At 41.9% G+C, this 27,134-nt stretch overlaps 1 protein-coding gene across 1 annotated transcript; it reads left to right on the top strand.

Annotated features, from left to right (window-relative positions):
- Positions 1,446-22,675, top strand: EPHX1 (epoxide hydrolase 1). Its single transcript, XM_021389731.1, has 9 exons — positions 1,446-1,905; positions 10,503-10,687; positions 12,633-12,813; positions 14,919-15,146; positions 15,758-15,887; positions 16,666-16,880; positions 19,283-19,391; positions 20,313-20,438; positions 21,515-22,675. The coding sequence occupies exons 2-9, from the start codon at positions 10,508-10,510 to the stop codon at positions 21,738-21,740; spliced, it is 1,395 nt and encodes a 464-aa protein (XP_021245406.1). The 5' UTR covers positions 1,446-1,905; positions 10,503-10,507; the 3' UTR covers positions 21,741-22,675.

The raw sequence follows: 27,134 nt of genomic DNA, 5'->3' as shown, positions 1-27,134 counted from the left end.
GAGAGATGGGGCTCTTTGATTACAGGATCAGAAAAATGTGTTTTCCTTCCTCGTTCTTTTGACTTCTCTTATTAAACTTACTTTCTGACTCTTTGTTCCTCTGTTCTTTTCCATCTATTTTAAACTTAATCTTTCTCTTTATATCTATAAGACTAATTCATCTTATTTTCTCCTTGTAGTTGACCATGGTGACTTTTCTTTGGGAAGAGGATTGTTGTGCAGCTGCATCTTCACTTTCTTCTACTTGTGGATTTAATAACTGGTTTTGTTCTCAAATCTGAGCTTCAATAGAGGGAGATTCTGCATTGTCACATTTGTGAAGACTACATCTGTAGGTGTCACAGAAACATTAATAACAAACGGCATGACCAACTTCCTTATCCAGTACAGGGAAATTTTATATATTTTTTTAATATCAGAAAGAGCATTCAGGCTTTAGTGAGTGAGAAGTTTTTTCAGCTCAAACCCTGTTTTGCAATACGTACCTATTAAATGGCCACAATTCATTTACTTTCCTGCAGTGCAAATTGCATACTACTTTACGTTTCCGCATTTGGCCAGTGACTGCCTACCAGCCTGCAATTTTTGATGTTCAGCAATTGTCTGTAGTAGTTTGTCATCAATATCTGCCTTTTTAAAACGATTTGAAAGTGCAGAGTCCTACATGTGGGGAGGAATAAGTTCCATATGAACAAACTTCTTTACTGTGAGAGTGACAGAGCACTGGAACAGGCTGCCCAGAGAGGCTGTGGAGTCTCCTCTGGAGATACTCATGACCCGTCTGGATGCCTACCTGTGCAACCTGCTGTGGGGAGCTGCTGTAGCAGGGGGTTGGCCCTGATGACCTCCAGAGATTCCTTCCAACCCCTATGACTTTCTGTGATTCCACATATTGTAAGATAAAAGCCGATCTCTAACCACATGTGTGGTTCTCAGTTTCTCCTTCTTTACATGATCCTTCCTCAGGCGTCTCTGCAGTTTCATACTTCTACTCCTGTAAGTTTCTACCATGGCCATTCCCCTCCCCTAATTTTTGTTTGCTGTTAGCAAACACCAGATCTTAGAGAAAAAATGAGATTGAGCTAAAGTGGTAGGTGAAAACCGAGATGGATTGGCATGACCTCTAAGAGCCAAAAAAGAGTGTAAGCTGCTTGCTCTGCTCTTACTGTTGGCATCAGTGGCTGCAGCTTGCTCTTCTAAGGCTCACTGATCTCTGCAACCAAGTTCAGATGACGCAGAACCATAAAACTGCTGGAGTTGCAAGGGAACCCTTGAAGGCCACCTAGTCCAACTAGGCGAACTAGACTAAACGAACTGGGACACTTACAGCCACATCAGGCTGGAGAACACACATGCCTTGGAGAACCGGTCTGGTGAAGAAGCACACGTGCTTCGTCCTCTCCTCCTGTGTGTAGGCTCACAGTCCCTCTGCACAACACAGCAGCTCCGCAGGTGGAGGAGTCAGAATGTGTGTAAGCCAGCCCAGCCACAGGCTGCAGGGGCCGGAGGGGCTGACTGAGAAGACATGTGGGCAGCTCACCTGCGGTGCCGATCTCTCGCTGCTACCTGCCCGTGTCGGTTCTGGCACTGCAGCAGCAAACCGTCTACTGGGCCGAAGCCTCGGCTGCCCGCGTGCTCTGGAGCCCGGCGTGCCCGCTGCTCCCCACCGCGCAGTTTTGGCTCGATGCTGAACCCGACCGGCCCGTCAGCGGCCCGCTGCCAACCCGAGGGCGGTAGGGCCGCCCCCCACGCACTCTTGCAGCCATCGCCTCTCGCTGGCGCCGCGGCCCGGCCCTCGCCGCGCAACTGCATCTCCCAGCGGCCCGCGGCACCGCGCTACCGGCCCGGCCTGGCGAGGGACGGCCCCGGCGGTCAGCGCGGCGAGGCGTGCTCCGGCCGCGGCAGGTAGCGCGGGAGGGCGGGCGGGGAGCGGCGGGGTGCCCCCTCAGCGCTGCGGGCGCTGCGCCGCGCTGGCGGCCGTCCCGCTTGAAATGCTGAGAGAAAAGGGAACTTCTCGTGAAGGAACGAGGAGGAGCGGGGTGTCGGGTCGCTCCGCTCGGCGGTGCGGTGCTGCTCCGGCCTCTCTGGAGGGGGAGCGCTGAGAGGAGCGGCTGTGGGCTTCGGTCCTGCGTGGCCCTGCGGTTAAAGCGCTTTACAAAAGCGTTTAGAGCTTTGCTGAGCCTGCAAAGATACTTCGCTCGCACAATCCCCCGATCGGGGCGGCCTTCTTTACGGTGCAAGTTCCAAACATGGCAAATCGAGCTCTAATTACTGTGCAAGTTCCCAAAGAAAAGGCGTTTGAGAAGCAGTGTGTCGTCTTTCTCTCTGGAGAGCTCCGGTCTGCTTGTAATTAAGGCTGAAAATGCTTTTTTTTTTCTTTCTGAAAATTACTACTGAAAAAGTCCCAGATTCTTCTTCCAAACACTTTATTTTAATTAAAAGCATTGTTGTATGTGCAAATGGACCTTTATGTAAAAAATAAAGCATTCAGTTAACAAAATTGTACTTCTGAAATGACACTTGCTTTAATATCTTGGTCACAGCCTATGTGACAGGATGGGTAGCTGACATAAAGATGTGAACGTCCTCTGGATTCTGCTTTGGGGTTTTCTTTTGTTTTTGTTTTAGAGCAGCATTATCAGCTTCTGTATGTATTCAAGCAGTGTTATTGATCGAATGTTTTCTGACTAACGGAATGTTTCTTGTGCAGATTGTTCTGTTGGCTCCTGTTTTCAATAGTGCTTGGTACGGTTTGTCAGGAGGAGGAAATGATCAGTGTTTGTGGAGAGGTGCTGCTGGGATGAGGAACAGGAGCAGTGTTCTGCATTTCTTCCCTGCAAAGTGAGCTGTTCTCCAGCAATCCTCCAACACTGATTTGAACCATCTGCTGGAGATGATTAGTTGTATTCCACAAGTAAAGACTCCAAAAACTTTTTGAAATTAGTTATTGCTATGTCAGCTTGTTCTGTAGGTCCTAGTTGCCCACCACATCTGCACCCTAAACATACTCTGCTGCCTCATAGATCTCTTCTGTCAGATTAAGTGGCTGTATGTTAAGAATCCAAACTAAAGCTTGATCATAGGACCTGGTCCTCTTGGCTACTTTGTTTTCAGCATTAAGTGCTCTAATGTGGTGGGTACAGGTAGTGCACTTCTGAACAAAGCCCTTAAATCCAAAGAGAACTTAAATATTTAGTTATTATTAAGAGAGAGATGAAGAAGGAAGAATTGTTCTCGTTGCATGTTTACACTGGCACATCCTTTTGGTGTTGCAGTATTTGACAGAAAATGATGACTACCATCTGTTCCTCTCCACTCATCATCATCTAAAGTTCCTTTTCTCTTTGAGAATGAAGTCTTCATAGAGAGATTACAAGTTGTTGTCTCTTCCTGTTTCCATAGTCACAATTATTTAAGAAAAATACTCTGTTTTTAAAAGCTCTGATATGCATTTTCATTCATTTTTTCTTTCGTGCTACCCCCTTTCTGCTTGGAGTCACAATCCTCATTTAATTTACAATGTGCACCTCATTTCACTGCCGTACAGATTGCCAGAAATGTCTCCTGTCGGTCTTTATATTTGTCATTTCCATCTCTAAACCTTCTTTCAACTGAGAGATCATCGTGTCCTTTGTTCTCACATACTTTGGAGTACAAGACTTCTAACTGTTGGCACCCTTTTTCCTCTGCAAGGCACCACCGTGTACATGTCAGTTCTGCATGTGTTAGTAATTAAAGGTTTTAATAACAGTTTCCTAACAGTGCTAACACAAAAAGCTTGTAAAGCTGCTAGTTAATGAAGATCTCTCTGATTTAATGGAAGAATCTTAAGAGAATTACGCTGTAAAATCCCACTGTAAGCAGCAGGACATGTGCTGTTCCGTAGCAGCAGCCGTACGGGATGAATCTGCCTCTGACCTGGAGGCCAGGCTGGGCAAAGCGGTGGTGATACCGTTTCATGGGAGGGAGCAGCCTTTTCCTATTTAGTGCTGGAGAATTTGGTGAAGTTAAAAATAGAGCCTGAACTTACCTTAAGATCTGAGGAACAATTACCTCAGTCTCATTTCCTTATCTGTTATATCAGACTCTTTTGGTTCATGTTCACATTTTTCCATTCCCATCTGTAAAATGCAGATGTTGGCATACAGAGAGGAGGTTAAGCTCATTATCGCTAGAAGGCAAAATAGAACAATGTGCTATTCATCATTTCTTTTTACATATTAGAAATTAAATGTTGAAGTCAAGCTCAAGATGTTCTTTGGAGTTGATTTTACTGAACGGTGTCATTTAACTGGATGGACAGTGGCTATGAATGGCCTGAAAAACTTTTCGCTGGCGTGATATCCTCCACTTCTTTGGCTTGATTTGAGAGATGCTTATCTGGGAGACCCAGCTTCCAGCTGTGTTCACCCCTAAGCTGTGTGCCAGGCTGCTGTCACTTCTTTGCATGTGTGCAAATAATATTTTTTGTTTGCTTTTCTTGTTGCAATTCGCTAGATAGGTTAAATTGGATAGAATCTTTGAGTTTGCCAACCTTAACGTTGAAGCTGTCAAATGCTATTATAGAAGTTTCAACAGTTCTTTTGGCCTTCATTTTTGTAATGGAACGGCGCTGATTTAAGAATCCTTTAGCAGCCCTCCTGTCTGGAGAGTCCTAAACAAAAAATACTGCAGACGCAGAGAAACAGATCTCCTTTCCCCCAAATCATGCCCACCATTCAGCCATTTGGTTACAGTAACACGCAGCGCAGACAGCCTGGGCCACTGTGTGTTTATGCAACCTGCAGTTGTTGTTTTATTTGGGTGGGTTTTTTTGACTGTTTGGAGGAAATGGGCTTATTCAAACATCATAGAAGCAAAATAAGGAAAACCGAGATAAACAAAATGTGTTTTTAAGTAGCACATAGGAATATGTTGGGCATGGATTTGAAAGAGCAAGTAATGTTGCTTCAGTATGTGTTCTTGTAAAGTGAGTTTCTTCCTATTAAAATACTGTATGCTAAATTCTTAAATTATGAGATGAGCTTTGACCGGGCACTGGTTGCATAAATACACCTTCTCTGGGTGAGGCAAGTTGGATAACAGTGAACTTAGTCCCATAATACTTCTACTTTTTGCTTATCTAGGCGCAAGTCTCCGTGCCTATCAGATTTCAGTGCAGTGCTGAAAAGTTTGTGCTGCTTGACTATCATAGGATGGTAGAATAGATGGGAATATGTTATAAAGGTATTAAAACACTCTTCCAGAATGAAGTGCAGCAAACTAACTCGCAAGCAAAAGCTCTGAGTGGAACATTCAGAACCTTAAACTGACCTTCTGTTGATGGTTGCTGCTGTCCAAAGGGCAAGGCAGGTGGGTAGCTGTTAGGGAGCAGTGCCCCACTGCCACGGATGCTGGATGTTCCTCTGCACAGCCCTCAGTGGTGCTGGAGGCATATCCCCAGCCCTGTCATCAGCAACATTCCCATCCTGTGTGGTGCCCAGCTGCCCTGCTCCACAGGGACAGCAGGGCTCCCATTCTTGGGGAGGTGACCTCCTTTCTTGTTTGTAGGCCTTAGGCTTCTGCTGGATTGCCTAACTCCTGGTTGCAAACAATCTCAAAAAAGATTGTGGAACAGGATTATATCACCTCTTCCTGTTGTTTTGGAGGTATCATTGTGTGCCGCCTCCCTATGGCAATAAAAATGTAAATGTTAAATTTCTTATCAAGACAAGCCAGAAACTCTCCTGGATTTGTATTTCCTGTCTTTGATTTGCTTTCCTGCGTGGGACGCTTTTATTTTACCCGCTGCCTACCGCTCTTCTTTTCCTACAATGTTAATGCATTGTTTTGTGCTCACCTGGGAGATGTTATCAGTTATATGCAAAGCAGTTCCTGCATTGCTTGGCTATTTTGAAGTTTGTCATCATGCTTCATAAACTACATAAGTAGGAAGCTTTTCGTATACAAATGTCCTCATTTTTCTGCTTGCTTCTGGTGTTTTGAAATGCCAAAATGGGATGCCCAGATATGGTAGGACAACAGGCTGAAGGTGAAACTTAGGGATTATGCCGTGTCTTTGCCCCTTTTAGGCTGTCAGTGCAAAGGGACTCTGTTAGAGGTGCTGTGAGTTCATGAAGTCCTTCAGTGGTTCTTCCTTCCACATCTGCTGGGAAAAGTCACCTGTAATTGCTGCTCTCTGGGCAAATCGATCTGTAAACAGAGATGCTGTGGCAGAGGGGAGCATGTTCAGTAAAACCTAATGGGGGGTTATATAACAGAACAAAAATAAACTGAAACATCATCTCTAAATGGAGCCATTATTTCTCCTGCAGAGTAATTATTAATCAATAAACCCTGTATCCGACAGTGTCGTAGTGTGCTAAGTGCTCTGAGCCACCTCACAATCTGCTAGTAAACCAACCTTGGAGCAAAAATGTTATTAACACTAATCACAATAATCTCTGGTGTGTGTCTGAAAGCAGTATGGTCCCTTAGAGCTCTTGCTTCACCCATGCCCTTGCTGTTTTGTACTGATACGGTTTAATAGCACCATTGAGAGGTGTAAGTACTGCGCATCATTCAAGCTATGGTAGCTGAGTTGCACAGTGTTTGAGTACAAGACATTTCCAAACACTGGATTTAAAGTCTTTCACTTCCTTATTTCTCCAGTTATTTCTTTCAGCTGGATACTACTGCTGCAAGGCAAAGGTGAGCAAATGTTACTAGGATAAGACAGGAACGTTACCAGTAGGATATTTTATAGGTGGCTGCTCTGAAAAATAAATGTTCTCTGCCCTGTTCTCTGGAGCGTATTAATGGACACTGATGAAGATGTGCATGAGACAGGACAGGGCTTTGATGTTAATTAAGTTAATGTTCCTGTGCAGCTGTTCAGACTGCTGGTGATGCATGGAAAAAAGGAAGGAGCAAATAATAAAAAAAAGATGAAAAAAAAAGTGTTTTCAACATGGAACAGTAACATCCAGTAGGGAAGTTCTGAAGCTTTCTTGTAAATGGCTTATTTCTTGAAATGTGCTTGGCCTGCTTCACATGTAGCTAGTTTGGTGACAGTTTATTGGGACCATCACGATTCAACATTTTTTCTTTCAAAATGTGTTTTAAAAGCTGCAAAACAAAAGCATCCTTCCTTAGTCTTCTTAAGAAAAAGGAGTGTTTATAAACTGTGCTGTCTACAAACAATATTCACCCCAAGGAAGAGCAGAGTCTTGGAGCTTAAGTACTTGACCATGGAGTAAAAGGAGGTGTTTCCTTTTGAGGCCTTCCCTTTGGTCACTGCAAGGGCCAAAAGAAGCCCCAGCAAACCAAAAGCAAACCACTGACTCCTTTTTGAAGTTGTGATTTTTAAAGGCGATAACATGGCTGTATCAAGGTGTATGTATTCAAGAGAATAAATAGACCAGCGCTTTGTGTACGTCTCTGAAAACTGCAAGTATAGAGGACTTGTGTTGCACCCTGTTCCTCCTTCCATGTTGATGGTGCTATATAGCTGCACCAAGAGACAATTGTAAAGGGCTAAGGGCTTCCATCTCCCAGTAGCTCCCAGTCGTGAGTGGGGCAGGAAATTCTGCTGCAGATTGGTCACGACTGAGGCTGCGTCGTGCTGTTCAAACAACATATGGGAGCTGTAGAGAATGAGCTTGAATAACCAGCTTGGGACATCGTTGCGTGTGTTTGCTTTAAGCGGTCTCCTCTCAGCGCAGGCTGGAGAGGTTGGTACCAGTACGCTGGATTACAGGAACTCAGCACCAGCACACCAGCCCATCTGATTATGCTGTGAAATGGTGCACATTAAAATGCACTGACAAAAAAACCCACAGCATAGTTGAAGTTCCAGGTTCTTGCGTACTTTGTAATTAGAATTTTTATAGGGGCTTCCAAGGGAACTGAGAGAGATTGAATATAGAGAGTAACTTGGGATCTCTGACAGCACAAGTAGTCCCACTGGTATCAGAGGTGGCTTCTTCCAGATCAAAACAGCATCTCATGCAAATTGATTTGCCATTGGCCCCAGTTCTCTGCAACAGGAGACAAAATTTTTGTGTGACCTAAAACTGATCTTGGCGCGTACCACTGGGCTGTAAACTAAATCATCCTACAGTGCATTTGGAATTAGTCACAGAAATGGATATCTTTTCATGTTGTGAGTGGTTTGCAGGCATGCACCTGGGTGAATGCAAAATACACATTTGTGCACAATCCTTCCCATGTGTTCTGCTGCAAAACTCATGATTTCTCAGGTCTCGTTGAGACAGATAGAGGAAAAATAAATGTTTTCGTAGTTGAGGTGTTCCAGTGACTTTGGATGTACCAGTTTCCAGACAGAGAATGGGATGGGATTCTGTTCCTAGGTGAAAGCACTTCTGTATTAGATGCAGTGCCTCCATCATCTGTGTTGGTAGGGGCTGTGAAGCTGATGCAGGACCAGAAAGCAGTTGCTGATACACCATGAGAAAGAGCCCACTGTTTTTCTGGGTACCATGGCTGTCCTGCCTGAACACTGGGGTAGGCACTGACAGAAGCTCTCTTTTGTCTTAGCACAGCTGTTTGTAGTGGGGCTTTGTAAAGGTATTGCAGTTGGCCAAGAGATTGTTTTGTTATTGTTTTGGTTGGTTGGTTGGTTTTTTTCTTGCAAATGTGGTGTTTGCATAGCTTTGCTGGCAAACCTTTGTAGTCTAGACATGGCAGGAGTTGTGTCATGATTTGGGGGAAACTGCTGTTCTCTGTGAATACTTCGTAGTAGAAATCCTATCTATTAAATGCCGTAGAAGTTATTATTTCTGTGTAAAGTGCCGTGAAGTTTCTAAAAGCCCCTCGAGTACTGTTTTGCAGTAAAATGTAATTGTGCTCTTTAATTCTGGGATAATCTGTGGTTCTAATATGGTGGAAACGTGAAGAGACTTGTCTTGTACTCCAGTGAACATGGCAGAGGAAAAGTAGCACTTTCTCAAATTACGGGTAGTATGGAAGGACCCATGAAACAAACAGAAAGATCAAGTTCTTCCAGTGCCAATCATTCTCATTTCTCTGGCTCCTGAGGATTAGGGAATGCCAGGTCACTGACAAAGGCTGTAGCAGTTGTATGTGTAAGTGATACATCTTCACAGCTTGCTGTCCTATCTGCATAGTGCCTGACTTCTCTACAAATGTTTTATTGCGTGCTTATTTCAATGCTTTTATCCATCTAATTGCCTTATTTATTTTAAGTCAGCCTTCAGAAAACTCAACTTAAGGGAACATGTCATGTCATATAAAGGCACTTATACAATAAAGTCACTCTCATCCCTGTTACATGTAAACTCAAGTAACTTTTGCTACAGTTCTTATTTTGAGCCAGGAATATGGTTGGTCTGTTCTGTTTACTATTTGAGCAATTTCAGAGCATCAAATTACTCCGCAGCGGCAGCAAAACCAACAAAACCTCCCAGATCTGGAGAGAACGTGCGCTGCTCAGTGCGGTCCATAAACAACCCCTGCTCTATGGAAGTTCTGAAGTACTTAATGTTTTATCAATTCCTCAGTGTATGAGTGTTTGAATCATGACATTCTTTAGAATTATGCACGAAGAAGATGACAGCACCGCTCCCAGCAAACATTTATCATACTTAAAGGGATGCTTGAAAGCATTAATTGTTGAAGAGAATGAGTAACCATTTTTTTTCTACTTGCAGCGTGAAGCAGCTCAAATATATTCAAAATGGACTTTTTTTTTTAAACAGTATTCTGACTAAGGCACAGCAGCTCTGCAGGCAGGTTATGCATCTGTTGCCATGAAATCAGGTGGTTTTTCACCTCAAGAGAACTTCATAGCCTGCGGAGGGGTGTTTTAGAGCCTGGAGACCATGTCTGTGGTCCTTCGTTTTCTTTTCAAAAACATTCAGAGGGAGAAAGAAAGGGAAGGCCCTTTCACCCTTTGTTCTTCAAGGGTTATGCAAATACTTCCCCTCCTCTGGGCTGATGGGGAGATACAAGATGGCTGCCCTCATCTTCTCGCTTCTCATTGAACGTACACCCTTTCTTTTCCTTTTTTTTTTTTTAATATGTGAGCTTTACTGAAGAGATGCTCTACTTTGGAATTGGTGGGAAATCTGGAGCTTCAGAGGAAGAGAAAGCACTGAACTTATATTACAGCCGCAGTCACTTCCTTTGCTATTGAAGAAGTTTAGCAGCAATCGATAGCCAATAAGAAAGTGTGTTTAATCAGAGGTCTGCTTAATTATCAAGCCATATAGTCTCTTGACCTGCTTTGACTCCTGTTTTTACTAAGTTTCATTTACATAAAACGCTTAATTCTTCCCCAGTCAAGTTGCGTAGGTTCAAACATCCTATTTCTGAAATCTTACAGAAGTGGTGATATCCTGAGGCTGACAGAACTTCTTGTAAGCATGTAGATAAAATCCTATCTTAGAAAGCAAGTAAACCCTTTATAGTCTTGACGAAGTACATCACGTGTCTCTGCGCTATCTGACTGGGCTCATCAGAGTTCTGTTCTTCTCTCGCAGGCATTATGCTGCTGGAGATATTCTTGATTCTGGGGGCAATCATCATCTACTTCTTACTTTCCAAGAAGAAAGAAGAGACGCTCCCATTCAAAGAGGGATGGTGGGGCAAGGGACAGAAGCCTGACACTGAAGAAGATACAACAATTTGGCCATTCAAGGTGGAAACTACAGAAGAAGAGCTGAGCGTAAGCAAATCTCTGTACTGGGGAAAAAAGAAGTTAGAAATGGCCAAATAAATGCAGGCCTCACTAGGAGTAATTTTTACATTGAAGCAATGTGAAATATTTGTGAAAATGACTGACTAGTGTGGAGGACTTGGGGGAAGGGACTTTCCAGTATTTCAGAAGATAGACAGATTTCACATTCTACTATATTATTTTGTTTTCAGCTGGCTGTCTCAAGATTGCTAGTAAATAAACCTACTCTGTAAGGCCTAATAAACATGAAAATTGTATTACAGATTACTCAGCTGTGTACCTTCTTCAGCTTGATTGTGTAGACCAGAATACAAAGAATGTCTTTGGTTTTGAAAGAAAAAAAAAAAAATTATGAATATCTCATTTTCTTGAGTGCCTTATGTTTGCAGCTGCCTTGGATGCTAATTCTGTAATTTATGATCTACTTAGGTCAACACTAATATGGTGTTAATTACAGTAAACACATGCATTGCAGAATTTGCTAGATAACAAGACCTTGATTGTGAGTGCTTGTCAGGGATTGCACAATTTCATGATCACTATGGAGTAATCATTCAAATGATACTCCTGGGACTGCTCATATTGTTCATTTATAATGGGTCTCTAGATCTTTATTTTTCTCAGTTAGGCCTGGTTTTTTTAGGATCTTGTTTGTCCTCCTTAGTAATAGCAGTGGACACTGATCTCCAATATGTTTTTCCCTTATACTGCAGACATAAAGCTACATAATTTCTAAGCTTAAGATTTTAGTAAAACGTATAATTTGGCTTTATAACAGTTATTGCAACATAATCCATCAGTAACAAACCGTTTTTAAATAAATTCTTACATAAGCTAGGAATTATACTAAGTTATATTACTTTTTTTTTTCCTAAATGTTGAGCGTGGACAAAAAAACTTGTACATCAAGACACGTTAAAGGCTTCATTTAAAAATCCATCCTTTCTGTACATACGTTAAGCTTTTTTTTGTTGTTGCAGTTATGTACTAATATCTGCATGTTTAGTGTGAGGCATGAGCCAGTGCATACACCTAAGTTGTCTTAGTAAGTTTGACAGCTGTCTTTTTCATTGCTGTATTTGAAAGTGCTGCTCAAGTTTAAGCCACACAGAGGCCTGGGCAGGGTTGGATTTCCAGATCTCAAGTATTCTGTGGTTCCGCTTGCAGGAAGAAGGGTCTCTTGGCTGTCCTTCCCTGCCGAGTGATTTTGGACTGCATTTGCAGTATTGGCAGCATCCATCATGACCATGAAGTGCAGTAGTGACCTCACGTGATTTAGAAATGTTCACTCCAGTCTAGTTTCACCAACTTTGTGACTGCATGAAATCCCTCAGTGTTACACAGTGAAAATGGCCAGCAGCTTGGTCTAGGAAGGAGAGCAAAAGGTCCGAGCCAGATCTGTGCATTCAGTGTGAGGCTGGGATCAAAGGCAGCCTCAGAAACAAAGTAACCATGAAAAGGCAAGAAGACTTACATTATGAGGTTAATTTGATACTTTTGGTAATCGATCTGTAAAGTGTCCTATCTTGTATTCAGCTGCCAAAAAACAAACAAAAAAAAACCCTCACAAGAACAGTAATAATGTGATATGAAGATGAATACCGTAAGCAAGCTTCTTCATAACTCACTATTGCTTTTTTAGGCTCTGTCCTCTGTGGCTGTAAGCCTGGCAAACAGGTTAGCCAGTGCTACTAAAGAAAGTGAAAGTGTTAAGAACAGCTGAACTGGAAGAGGAACAGAGGGCATCTGGAGGAGAACTAGGACTGAAAAAAAGTGATGGAGCATGGCTGAAAGGCACAGTCATCACTGGAGACATTATTTTCATTATTGTTCTTTTTCCACTTGGGAACAATTAGAAGCCATACACAGTAGAGCATAAGACAGCAGACACAAGTGCTTGTAATGTTTCTTCCTTCTATTCTTCTCCCTGTAGGACTTATTTAGGAGACTTGATCAGGCTAGATTCACTGAGCCACTGGAGGACAGTTGCTTCCATTATGGGATTAACTCAGCGTATCTCCGGAAGGTTGTCTCCTACTGGAAAAACCAGTTCAACTGGAAGAAACAAGTTGAAGTTCTTAACAAGTACCCACACTTCAAAACTAAGATTCAAGGTATCTGGCTTTTTCCCTTAGAAATAAACAGTAACACATAATCTCATCTACAGGGATCTCAGTGTAAGAACGCTCTTGGCCACGTTGCATGAGCCTTCCCTCTGTGGTTGCCCTAATGTGGATCCTTGCCACTGCTACAGCGGAAGTGAGAAACTACTTCGTTGTAACTGAAACCTTTAGGACAAATAGAATTCCCTTGTGCATGGATGGGTTGTCAGCTGGTGTTAAAGAGAGCCGAGCGCAGGCATTCGGAAATGGATTTGCATCTTGAGTTGTAGCAATGTTCCCTGACTTGCATGCAATCACGCAAAAATACCCACAGATGCCACTTCTTGTTCCATGCAGCTCCCCAGCTGCTGCTGTCACAGTGATGCTGTCAGTCTGGCAGGATCATCAGCTGAGTGTGCTGGCTGCTCATCTTTATCCCTGCCTGGCAGGGCCAATGTGTGCCCTGCTGCACCATTTCAAACTCTCCTAGGCCTAGGAAAGCAGAATGCCTTTCCCTTAGCGTTGATGCGCTGCCAGGTCCAAGTGACTGCTTTGTCTTTTCATTCAAAACGGACACATTTTGAAAGAGGCCATTCAGTTAGAGTCTGTTATTACTGGAACTTGGTTAAACTGGATGTTTTAAATGCTTCAGTTAGGGATGTACTTGGCTAATTTGGTGATACAGCTGGGGATTTAGGCAAAGCAGACAATTGGTTTATGTGATTGTAAAATTCACACTTGAGATTACACAATATTATTTTTACTTGCCCCCAGGAGTGTACATTATTTGAAATGGGGCAGCTGACCATAGTATCTAAAATAAATTTGTGATCAAAAAAAGGAGGGAAAAAAAAAGTACCATCTGAGACAAGAAGGGGAAAAGAAGTTAAGGACAATGCCATCTGCATAGCAACAAGAGAGATTCGAACATTAACAGTGATTGCCATGAAAAGACAAGATCAAATTAGATCCAAATAGAATATTGGATTCTTAGCTTTTGTCATCGATTGAATGTTTTTCAGAGAATGCAGAAATCCACAGAATTGTAAAGGATGGGGATTCTCAGGCAGTGAATGATGCTGGGATGAAGCGGAGTTGATACAAGTGAAATGTGCTTAAATAAATACATTATGGAATGAAGCATTCAGGCTCCACTAAGAGCAAATTATTGTTTCCTGGAAAGCAGAGCCCTGAATGGGTTTGAGGAAAAGCAGTTAACCTGTAGGTCCTAATGCAATGCTGTGTGAAGTCTGCTAGTATATTGTAAGGATCATGGAAAAAAATAGAACTCCAATTTTTACTTGCTTGCTTAACAGTGACCAGACCGGTACAAGAACATAATTTTCTATTATGATTTATCAAAAATATACTGAAAGGCTTGGATAAAAGATAGAATGGAATCAAGAAGTTGAACTCTTCAACTCTCTTTTAGCAACATATTTTTCGAATCCTTGATTCTGCTTAGTTAGTTCATCAAAAGTTAAGAAGTGTGACTTGATCACAGGCCTCAATAGACAGAGAATGCATACTGATAGCTTTTAAAGTTCCTTTCACTCTAACGTTAAGATCAATGGCTGGAGACAGAAGCTAGACATGTTGAAATGGGAAGTCAGGCACGCATAAAATAAGGATAGTGATTAATGCCCCCAGACAAACAGCTGCTGCTTATGATGGATTCTCTCTCTTGATGCCTTCAAGTTGCAACTGTATGCCTTTCAGGAAGAAAAATGTGTGACTGACTGAAGCCTAGCTGGTGCTATATAGGGATATTTGGGTAAAATTTAAGGGCTCTTGGTCTAGATGATGTAATCATCGTGTCTGCTTATAAGTTGTGTGAGTCACAGAGTTACCACTGGTAGACTGCTTCACTTCTAAGTCTATTTTCCCAATTTATTTGAAAACAGAAAGATGACAACCTCAGTTAGGTGCTGTGATGCTTAATTGCCTGTTATAAATTGCTTTAAGGTCCTTGGATAATATGGATCCAGAGAAGTGCAGGGTACTTGCATGCTCACAAAAAAATAATCAGAAAAGACTTATTCAGAATCTGTTGTGTAATTAGTTTCCGTGTCATAGCAAATTGAGGCATGTTAATTAACTTTTTTTTTTTTAAACAGGCATTGATATCCATTTTGTTCATGTAAAACCTCCTCATTTGCCTGAAGGCCAGTCTGCAAAGCCATTATTAATGGTTCATGGTTGGCCTGGCTCATTTTATGAATTTTACAAAATTATCCCTCTCCTGACTGATCCTGCCAGCCACGGACTCAGCAATGAACACATATTTGAAGTCATTTGTCCTTCTATCCCTGGATACGGCTTCTCAGAAGCACCTCACAAAAAAGGTAGGATGTATAAAAAGAAACTGAACTAACAGAAGTCCAGTCTCATAGTGAGACAGCCTCTACTGGCAGACTGTAACTTCTGGCTCTTCTTGTTTTCCCAGAGTAGAAGCAAAGATTGCATGTGTCACATGGAAAGATAGAGGAGTGAGACTAAATGTCACTATTAATTAACTAGTTTCAGGAGCAATGTATAAATGATTTAGAAAGGACTATAAAAAGTTAGGAAGTGAAAACTCATGAATAAGAAAGTTTTTAGCTATCATTAAGATAAGACTATACTCACAGAAACAAAATGGAAACACATTCCCAAGTGCCTCTGACAGGGCTCAGCTGGAGTATGACTATGGTTTAGAAGGAATCTAGCAACCCCTAAGCGGGCCAAATGCATGGAGAACGGGTGGGGTTAAGGGAGTCTATAGCGAAGGCTGGGCTTCCTCCTCTGGGCCTTACCCAGAGGATGTGACAAAGGCTTCCATATCCTGTCTGACAGGTAAGGAAAAATGGACTTGCAGCTTTTTAGGAATTTGACTGTTATCATGATCGGGAGAATAAATGCTGTACATTCAGAAGTGCAGCTGAAATTAATGCAATATATATTTTTTTAATTGCAGGCTTTGATTCTGTAAGCGCTGCTTCTGTATTTTATGAACTGATGCTCAGACTGGGATTCCACAAGTTCTACGCACAAGGTGGTGACTGGGGCTGGCTCATTTGCACCAATCTGGCCCAGATAGCTCCCAAGTGAGTACCCATTTGATACACTGCTGCATGACTGGTGTATAAAGCTATTTTATTCTTTAAATAGCTACTGCTCATTTACAGTGACTGACAGAGCACGGAAACGGGCTGCCCAGAGATGTGCAGTCTCCTTCCCTAGAGATATTCAAGACCCAACTCAACACTTTCCTGTGTGACCTACTGTAGGGGAACCTGCTTTATCTGGGAGGAGGTTGGACTTGATCTCCAAAGGTCTCTGCCAACCCTTACAGTTCTGTGATTCTGTGTGACTTGACTGTTCCAAACCAAGTCCTTAAACAAGCGAGTACTGTGTCGTTTTCCTCATCAGTGCTCCATGCAAAGCAGTGATCCAGCACTGTATACCTGCACAAACAGTTGTGCAGTAGCTTTGTGATGGTCCCAGAAGGGACTGGAATGGTATGAGTATTTATACCAAAAGGAAAATTCATGGCTTAGTGACTGGGTTTGTGTGCCGACCACTGGCAATTGCCCCTTTGACTTGTTTTTGTGTGAAAAGCAGCACTACAAAGTAGAACCAACGTCATGTGCAATGACACAATTGGCAGACTGGAATTTAAAGATGTCAATTTCTGTATATTTTAAATGTAACTTTTTTGTTATATTACTGATCTATATTGTATAGATAATAGATTAGTAATATAACACCTAACAACATTTGCATGTATCAAAATGTCATAAAATGTTATATTTCACCTTTAACAACTTTGAATCATATTTTATTTCAGTAATTTGTGGGGGCTTTTTCTGTTTTTATTTCTAGCCATCTGAAAGGTCTTCATTTAAATCTAGCCTCAGTTACCAACATGGGGTTCACCCACCTGCTCTCCATTCTGCTGGGCCGTTATCTTCCCGGGCTCTTTGGCTTCCACGAGGAAGATGTCAGACGGATGTTTCCCTTCTTGAAGAAAGGGCTCTACAGGATATTGGCGGAGTCTGGCTATGCTCACATACAGGCTACAAGACCTGATACTGTTGGTAAAGAAACAAACAAGAATATTTATTTCATTTTAGCTGTACTGTCATACAGACAAAACACATTGCTTAAATATGCAAAAGATGAGTGTTTTTCACAAAAACTGAAGTAGGAAGGTTAGAGGTTTTAAACAGCTGGTTGTTCTTCTGCATGTAAGTCGTAAAGGACTGAGAGCAGGGTTGAAACGAGATGGTCTTTGGAATGGCTCTCAACCCAAGCCATTCTATGATAGATGGGTATCTAGCATTAAACTCACTTTTGTGTACAAAAGGGATACATCTGTACATCAAAAGCAAGCACCCTTTAAGTGCCACTGACCTCATTTTCAGTTTTCATAAATAAAAATAGCTTAATACTTTTCCACATCTGCTGCCACTGGGGACTGTAATTCTATTGCAAATGCAGCTATGCTGAGAACAAAAGACAGTTTCTTCACAGAGAATCAATCACAGTCAAATGATGTAAACTCCGAAAAGCTTTTAGCTGTTTCAGCACGCAAGCTAGTTTATTTTTAGGCATAAATAATACCTGAAAGGTAAAAATCAAATTTGGTTCTTACTCATTGTTATGAATCACTTGCAGACTTTCAAGAAAACGAAACGTGTGTACCTATGAATGTTCTGCTAATCGCTCAAATTGCTTAACCATTTTAGCTATTAAGTGTTTCTATTCTAAAACATCTTTTGCAGCTGAATTGAAAAACCGAGTCAAGAATAGTAAATGTATTTTATTTTAGTGCAGCGGCACTCGCTCAGTGTAGGTTTTACTAAAAACAGAGCTGTAGAAACTTAATGTCCTTCCATAAACTTAGCTACAGAAATGGGTGTATTCTAAAAATGTTGGCAAAAGAATAGTTTTATGGATTTAAAATAATTTGGCTTGCTTTGAGTTGTGATTTCCAAAAGTTACCAGTCTCTAATTCCTTGTTTGCTTTATGAAAAGATGAGGAAGCTGGCAGGTACCTAGTCACAGGTGGGCTCTCTCTTGTGGTTTTCTGGCTGATTCTGGCCCCTAGCTGTGATCTGTGGTCTGTCACAGCAGACTGTGTGGACTGCACAGATTTGGAACCAGCAGCAAGCTCACGTTCTGAGAGCTGGAGCAGGAGCATCCCTGCAATTTCTGAGGACAATGACGAGCAGGGAATGGCAGAGGGGAAGACTCCCGGGGAAAATGAGACCCAGGAGAAGGAGGCTGAAAGGAGGCGGGAGAAGCCCAGCCAGGGAGGCTGCCAAGGTCTTGCTGAGCGTTCTGGTGGTACACGATATGACATGGAGCTGTCCTAAGCAGGGAAGTCATTTCTGACTTTTGGCTGATACTAGTATGTTGGCTGTTGCAGAGCTGGCTTTTAATCAGACTGGCTTGCATGAATCTGGTTTTATACTTGCATGGAGTGCGAGTTCATTTTCAGATGATTGAAAAGGCAGTGCCTGTATTCACAGTACTGTGAGGATCAATGTGTCTACATGTAACCTGATGCACTCTTTTTTGTTCCCAAAGTGAAGTATATGAGAAGTATATTTGCTTGTCCAATTCTTCATGCTAAATTAGATACCAAGCGATCCAAAAAGCTATCTGTTACAAATGTTACTTGTTTGTTAACTGAAACTCAACTAACACATTTAAATAGCAGTTATGGGTAAAGTTGTGCTAGCTATAGTGTGAGTTATCTCACAGCACAATTGGGTTGCACAGGTGGAACTTCAAATATATTGCTGTATCTCAGGACAATCTTTTTCTAAGACTTTTCTGAGCAGCTTGAACAGTTTATAGTCCCTGTTTCATGGCACTAGGATGTATTAATAAACTTCCAATTACATATATGTTTTTTCTATCCAAACAAAACAACTATAAAAGTTATATTAAAACTTGATCTACATTAAGGCAGTTGGCTTTCGCTAATGTGGAAGGCAGACCTTTTAACAAAGCCTTGCTCTTCTTTAATTACTTTCTAATAATCCTTAAAAAGTTTTTGCTGTTAGACAATGGTGTAAACTCTTCTGGTCGTGTGTAGGCATGTGGGATTTGGCCCTGTAATACTGTTTAATACGTGCCAACTTCCAGATTAATGGAATCAAACCCTACTTGGCACATACTACTTAATCTTATTAGCTTACAAAGAAAAGAAAAGCAAAAAAACCCAAACCAGCAGAAATCCAATACTGTTACGTCAGTTTAAAAACATACAGAATGAGCTAATCTGGAGTCTGCTGACTTGCAGATACTGTGTGTTAATGATTCAACAATAAATGGCTCTGACCTGTTCTATTAATCTATTTAGGAACACAGGTGCTGGAATAGCTTTGTAAAGTTATTTCCCCTGTACTGTAGTGGGCAGCTTCTAAAACAGTCTGAGAACAGCAGCAGAACATCCCCGTTTTTGTTAAATTTCCCTCCTCCTCTTCAGGCTGTGGTTTGAATGACTCCCCTGTAGGACTGGCTGCATACATCTTGGAGAAATTTTCTGTGTGGACCAATCTAGAATTCCGTAACTTAGAAGATGGAGGACTAGAGAGGTAAGTGCTATTTTGGATGAGGTGATTAAGTCCCAAGTCAAAGCTAAATGAATGTCTATCTGAACTGATGGTCTCGCGTCTCATAAGGAGCCTGAATTGACTACAGATGGTGCAGTGCTGTATTTCCCACTTTGATCTCCTTGAAAAGAGATTCATCCCCCATCTTCTAGGGAATGAAAACTGGCTTACGTGGAAGTAAGTTGTTAGGACAGACAAATGAAAATGTAACCTGTACTAAGGTGCTAGGAAACAGAACTCACATTTCATTTTAATATTAATTCTTAACTATTCTGTGAACTTGCTTTACATTAATTGGTATTACTTCATCTATGTACAGTTTGCTAACGAGAGATCACTCTTACTCTGAGATAAAAATCTGAGATGGTTGAAGTTCCCTTTGAAAATTGCTGAGGTACTTAACAGGAGTTGAACAAAGCAGCATTTTACAAAAAGGCCCAGTGAAAATGAATTTCAATAGAATGTTTTCACTGCATACAGCTTAGAACTTGATATTTAATATGCACTAATTATTGCGTATGTTAGAGTACTTGCAGTTGATGTACTCAAAGCTTCCGGTAGCATTTTAAATTATGAATAAGTAGTACAATCTGCTTTATGGACTCTTCTGCTCCTATTCTCTCAGCCTTGGACAGCATGGACAGCTATGCTGGAGTCTGTCTTCCATGTACAAGTTAAAATGTCACTTTCCAGTTTGTGTCTGAAAGCCTTTAAAGTGCTTATTTGGCCACTGACAGGAAGGGGGAAGTTAACACACTTCCCCTCTCCATTTTTTTCTTAATGAGTTAAACAGTCCTTTCAACAAAACCAAAGTGAAGTCCTTATAACTATATACTTTTTGCACTACTTAACTTAGCAATATCTTACTTATTAATTAAGCAATATCTGGGCTCACCTCTTCAGGAAGTTTAACCTGGACGATCTTCTCACCAACATCATGATCTATTGGGTGTCAGGCTGCATCGTCTCCTCAATGCGTTTCTACAAAGAAAATCTGCAGAAAGGGATAGGCACGCAGAAACATGAGAAGTAAATGCTTTTTTCTTTAAATATTTTGTTTTTAATTTAATTGTATGTTTGCAGATAAGTTCCTTATGTCTTGTGGTTGAGGCAAGTTCATGAATACAGAGGTAGACCTGCCTTGAGGTACGTGCAATCACAGCTCACTGCTATGGTATTTATTTAGCTGTGAAATGATGCTCCCAAGAAGCTGATTCAGTTCTTGAAGCTGTTGTGGCTACACTGTGGGCAGTATCCTGCTCCAGTCCTGCCTACATGAGATGAGCTATACAAAACTTCTACATGCCTAGAAGAAGGAGTCTCAAAAAAAACGTAAAATTAGACTGTTCTGTCTCAATCTTAAAATGTTTGTCACTTCTGACAAAGCAGCTCACACATATGGGATACTTAGGCCCTCAACATATTACTCTTTATAACAAGCATAGATTCTTCCACTTTAAGGTACTTTTCCCTTCAAATGCAGTCGCGTTACTTGCTCATGTAGAAAATATTCTGTAGAGCACATTCTTGCCAGTTAAAAGCAAGAGCTGTCTATGGGAAGACACTTTACAGGACAAAGTCTCATGGTAAGAAATGTTTCCTCTGAGCTAGTCCAGATTTACTGTTATTGCTTTCCCTCTTCCCACCTTCACCTTGCAGCCATTCGTGTTGTTCCCTTCATGCCCTCCAGTTGTCCTGACAGGCTCAACATGAGCTAGTTGTAATTTACACTGTAAATTTCTCTTCAGCCCTTGTTAATTTGCTTTCCCCAAATGCATTACTCTTGAGCCCTGATTGCAGCGTGAGGAAACTTGATACTCACTGCCTCCTAGAGCCCTCAGTTTCTATGCTTCTAACTCTTGTGCCATGGATCCCTTACAAAACTGCCTTACATATCAGTGTATGCAAAAAGTTACGGCCTTTTGGCATTTCCCCCCCCTCAGAAACAGTAGTGTTGTCTAGTATTCCAATTCAAGATCTGGAAGTCAGCTTTTAATTGCCTAATAGGTCTGCCTGACTGTTGAAGAACAGCATTTCCAAGGGACTTTCAATTTCTTGCTCAGTTAAGCGTTTGAAAGATAAAATTATTCTCTCTTCTCTCTCAGGCTCACAGCACAAGTACCTACTGGCATTGCCTCCTTTCCTAATGAAGTCATGCACACACCCCAGGCTTGGGCCCAGAAGAAGTACACCAACATAGTTTCCTTCCATTTCATGCCCCGAGGTGGCCACTTTGCAGCATTGGAGGAACCTGAACTTCTTGCTGAAGATATTCTGCAGTTTGTTGGGAAAGTAGAGAAAGAGCAACTCTGGACAAAGAAAAGAGAGTAACTCCCCTTAGGAAAAGGAGGGTAATTGCCTATAGCTTAGCACATGTACAGGCCTTAGTAAGTCTACTGTAATCAGTGTAATTAGATCTTCTTCTTGACCAGATGTTAGAGGACAGCAAGAAAAAGGCAGGATAGCTAGATAAAATACAGCTTTAGAAACTTATATCTTCCTATTTTTAAATGTGCAGCTAGGCTAAGAACATAGCATGAGGGTTGCTTGATTATTTTCCTCCCTCAACAGAGACTTCTAAAATCTGTTCTGTAACACTACTGCCTCATACACAGAAATTGAAAAATAGACCTTCCTACTAATTATGCTCATTTTAATTGTTACTAACAGCTTTTCTCCATGACAGCAGTAAAAACTGAGTTGGTGTACGTGAGAGATTCCTCACATAAACAATGGGGAACAGCCTAACGAGACCTAGCTTGAATGACTGCGTCCATTAATCAGCATTGATCTACAGTGCCCAGTAAGCCAGCCAGCTGGCTGCCTTTCTCTTACAGCCTGTGCTGTTAAGCAGCTTTCTGGCTGTGAGAAAGCTCCGCTCCCCTGCACCAGGCTCCCAGGAAAACAATGTGTGAGGAGCAGCTGAAGCATCAGCTGAGTGCCTGAGCCACATCGGCTCCCATAGCCAAACAAGAAGGGGGAGCAGGGATAGAAGTAATTATAGGCCAAGCTACCTCTGCATTGAATTTCTGCTCTTAACTAAAATGTAAAAGCCCTGGCAGGCTCAAGACCCAGTAGCTTTGCACTGTTTCTGCAGAGTATTGTAAACACCTCATATTAAAGAATAAAACATTGATTAACTTGAAATTAAAAAGGAATTTGCTTTAAACTTTGAATAATGCTTGCACATGAATATTTGTTTTGCATCTTTGAACAGGTGAGATTTTGCTTGGTGACAGCAAAAGTAAATGTCAATTTAGAAACTATTGATTCTGTATTGCATCTGTTACACAGAGTACGTTGAAGGCAAACTGCTTTGAGAAAATTGAGTTTGAAGGGCTATGTATTTTTACCAACAACCATCCCCAGTGTGTGCAGCTGCGCTTCAAACACTCTCAAGCAGATGACTGATTTCAGAATGATTTTGTTCTCCAATCATTTCTGATATACTTCCCTCCTTATGCTTGCAGGGTAAATATAATCCATTAATAACACTTGTGTAGATTAGTATTATTTTACAGTATTAATTGGAATGGAAGCTGTTAAGTAACAGTTACTGCTCCTTCCCACAGTTGAATTTGTGGAAGGCAATGCTGCTTCTGGGCACATTTGAATCTGAGGGCTCAAAGCCAGCTATCTGGCATGACAGACTGTTTGTGGACCAACTTTGGCCATTTTTCCAAGCAGAGATGAGAGCTCTCACACCTGTACTCCAGCCTTCTGTGTTTCTCCAGAGACAAACACAGGAGCTTCTCAGGTCTCCCTGAAAGATCGGACTGCAGTTCTACCTTAGACCTTTAAGCTGTACATGAACTCTTTAACACAGTGACTGCTTCCAGATAAGTAGCGAGCACTAGTTCTACATGTACTTGTAACTAGTTTCATTAGACAAAATTTGTGTTCTCATTTGCTAAATATTGAGGTTTAGGCTGGTGTGCATAGACAGGAGAGAAAATACAGAATTGTTCACTCCATCTAAATTAAGCTCTTCTTCTCAGAAGACCCTGAGCTAGTTTCAGGTTCAGTATTAACAAAACATTGCTTATTCAGAAGGAATGGGCTTACCTCTGACAATGACAGCTGGTCACAGGTCCCGAGCTCCCTCCTGCACTAATCCTTGATCTCTGGCCATTTGTTTTTGTCTTACTTCTCTCTCCTGTGTGGCCTTGTATTTCAGAGCTGGAGATCATCCTCTCTCATCTTTAACACACATGCAGACATCTGCTGTGGTGCTAGGGAACACTGCCATACAATGATATAACTGAATACTTCCCTAGAGGCTGCTCAGTTTCAGTGCAGATAAAGTAAGTGGGAAGGAAGTTGGCTACATGATACCTGCCAAACCCTTTTTCAGATGCGAGTAGAAGGCATGAAGCATTTTCTGTCTTCTGTCTCCTTTCTGGAGCTGATCTCCTTGAAGGGGACCAGCCTCAGTGAAAAGAGGCACATCAGGGCTCTGCTTAGCAGCCTTATGTTACAGCACCAATCCAGGCTCAGGCACCAGTCAGAGCTTGACAAAAAAAAAAAAACAAACTTGTAGACCCTACTACTTTTAAGCGTGCCTCACAGTGCTCAGCAGCTTGAGACAAAGGTAATGAACACACACTAAGAGAGCATGTCCTTGACCCACTCTACATGCCAGGTAAGTGCATTTCAGCCAAATACAAATTAGCTGTCCTCACTGTCAGTTTTACTTAGCACAGAAAATAGTTGTAGAAATTAAATCCAGCATGAAAATGGGTTTGATTAACTTCTGCTTGAAAGAAAGCAAAAAGGACATAAAGGGGTATCGACTTCAGAAGCTTAAAAATGGTGGGTAAGCACCTGTTACATATCAAAGATTACTCTGAATTCTGATGTCCCACTTCTCAAGCCTTAAACCCACAGCAATCAGCAGCTGTTGTTCATCACCTGCTTATCCACACCTCAATACAAACACAGCTAAATCCTGGGGCAATCTGCAATAGTGCCAAATTCAGCTATGTGCCAGCCATAAAGCTTGCCATCAGTTCCTCTCCCCTTTTAAAAAAATCGCCTGTTTTTAGCAAAATACAGCCAATTGCACTGACTGTAGTGCAAGGTTTAATAGTAATGAAGTGTTTGTGGGCTACTGACAATATCTGCATCTCTTCCTGCAGGCAGGAACTCTCTAGGGAGAGTGAGGCTGGGATGATAACCACCTTTAGTGAATCTAGACCCACTTCTAATACACACTTTGCTATTGAATAGTGGACAATTATTTGGCACAGTACTACAGCAAGCAGTGCAAAAGCGAGTGTCAGATAACCAGAATCAATTTTATCATTCCTTTTAGCAAGTAACACTGCATATCATATTATTGCAATAGTATTAAGTCGTACGTAAGGACCTGTGCTTTGTGATACTTCAGTGAGCCAGCAGAGTACCTGAAGGTCAAACAGCAAGTGTCTAGTGAGGCCCAATGCCCTGCAATAAAATACCCAGCTGTTGTGCTGGCTGAGCTGCTGCTGGGGAATAAGGCTCTCTTAAATAGCAGCTACATCCTTCAGAAGAACTCCGAATATAACGATGCTTAAAGCATTTTGTTCTGCTGAAGAGCCATTTCCTTGTGAAATTTCTGGACTATAGTTTCTCTAAAGTCCCGCTCAATTAAATTACCATTCCTCCTTAAGGTGCTCCAAAGCATACATCTATTCCTCACTGAAAACAGAAGTAGGCGACCTAAGCCCTGTTTTTCGGGGGTTACAGCCTGTGAAGAGTCCAGATGAAAATCTCAAAGCCAGAGCAATGCCACTGAAAATAAGTGGAACTTACTTTTCAAATAACTTCAGTTAGGGGATGGAATATACTTGTTTCTGGTATAGAAAAACATTTGAAATCATCACCTTCTCATACGATCCAGCAAAACTAACTCCCACTACAACCAAATTGACTTCTGATTTTTAAACTGCAAATCATAAAGTCCTGAAAATCCAAGCCACTAAACGCAGTCTGTATACCTTATACAGTTAAACAAGACTTTGTTCACATCAAACAAAAAAAAGGCAGGTATTACTCAGTGTGAGTTAAAAACAGTAATGACTAGACACCACACTGTTTACACCGAAGAGGAGTTTAAACCATCATTTACTGAAAAATCTTTTAAGTCCAGCATCACAGTCCATAAGGGGCCCCATTCATCACCACTGCATCAGCAAAGGGAAGGATTTGTATGCTCAAGGCAGTCAATCGAATGCACACTGTTTTGCACCAAGTGCAATACATAACATGCATTAAATGAAGATACATTATTGTCTGTAAGAGGAGTGAAAACATCCCTCTGGATGCTGTAGGAAGAGACAAGGAATAAATCCATGTTGATTTCAGGCTTGCTTATTTGAAAACACTGAGAAATGATGCCATGTGTTTGCCTTGCTGTGATTGCACTTGAAGGAACATAAGTCACACCAGAACTATCTTGCTTAGGATTAGTTCTCTTCTGTGGAAGAAGTATCCTGTGCAGTGCCAGACAGCCCTGGTGCTGTTATCCCCATGCTCCCAGAAGATGTAGTCCCATTATGATTGGCAGTGGGTGTCTGGAAACCAATCTGGGCTGCAACAGTTTGTTCCTCTTGCTAGATGTAGGCCAAGCTTCAGTCTTCAGAATCCCCTCCTGAATGGATTTTAAGATGTTTAGAAGGATGCTCATGCTCCCTGTATTTAATAACTAAGTAGCTGTAGTTTAGAGGATAGGAGGAACAATGAGATTTTCTATTTAAATGATTAGTTTCCATCTCCTTAAGGATAATCTCCATGTGGTAGATTCACACCACCATTTCATACCATTCAAAAGGTACAAACCTCTGCACGTGATTACTGCAAAGGGAGCACAGCACAAAGAAAAGGTGAGTAGAAATGCAGGAAGACAAAGCCACGCACAACCACTCAGCTACTGAGTCAGACATCAACGTGACAATCTCAACTATATGCGAAGACTGACTTGTGACTGTTTCAACAGCACAAAAGAGGTGCAAGGAAGAAAACAGACTGCTTCACCTTGTCTATTCTGCCCCAGGGCTGAGGGGGGACCCTCCCTTGTGCTGGGACCCAGCCCTCTGCCTTGCTCAGCAGCTGCAGCCCCTTGGTCTGGGGTAGGCATGGGCCCTAGGGGTAGGAACAGTGGAGGAGGCAGGTGAAGAAAGCACACCCAGTGCCCCAAAATTCCTCCCAGTCCCTGATCTGGCACTGGCATCCAGTCCACATCCAATGCAAAACCAACTTTTGCCCATCCTGCTGATGCTGGCTACCAGAAAAATACCCTTTCCTTCCTTCTCAAGTTGCTTCGCTCTTAGATCCCTGGTGCAAGAGGGTATGCAGATGTGTTCTGCCCAGAGGTATTCAGATAAGCAAGGTCAATCTCTTCCTCTCCAAAGGGATCTGAAAGGCCTGGCCCAGCTCCCCCCTCTCTGCTTTCTGGGCAGCTGTCCTCCTTCAGCACATTTTCAGGAGTAAGACACTTGTGCTGCAGCTCCACTCCTGCTGTGCCTAAGCAGTCCCATTCATTTTTGGGGTATATGGCCATTGCTGCCTTCTCACCTCTGCTCAGAGTGCACAGGTTAACCTTTCAGGATGTAGTTGTTTATTTTCCAGCAGTTAAGCTCATTTTCAACCAAGTCTGTACTGTTGGGGTTGTTTTGCATGAAAATATATTTGCAGCTCCTGAGTTCTAGGAATTCTCACACAGCACTGAGGGAGCTAAGGACTGCC

This window comes from Numida meleagris, chromosome 3 (assembly GCF_002078875.1).
Source record: "Numida meleagris isolate 19003 breed g44 Domestic line chromosome 3, NumMel1.0, whole genome shotgun sequence".
Taxonomy (NCBI): domain Eukaryota; kingdom Metazoa; phylum Chordata; class Aves; order Galliformes; family Numididae; genus Numida; species Numida meleagris.
This window is presented reverse-complemented; position numbering and strand designations above follow the sequence as displayed.

Bases quoted from the DNA above. Each gene is read 5' to 3' on its own strand.
- EPHX1 (XM_021389731.1), top strand. From the start codon at position 10,508: ATGCTGCTGGAGATATTCTTGATTCTGGGGGCAATCATCATCTACTTC. The intron at 12,814-14,918 runs GTATCTGGCTTT...TTTTTTAAACAG, and splicing joins CTTCAAAACTAAGATTCAAG to GCATTGATATCCATTTTGTT. The intron at 16,881-19,282 runs GTAAAGAAACAA...CCTCCTCTTCAG, and splicing joins TACAAGACCTGATACTGTTG to GCTGTGGTTTGAATGACTCC.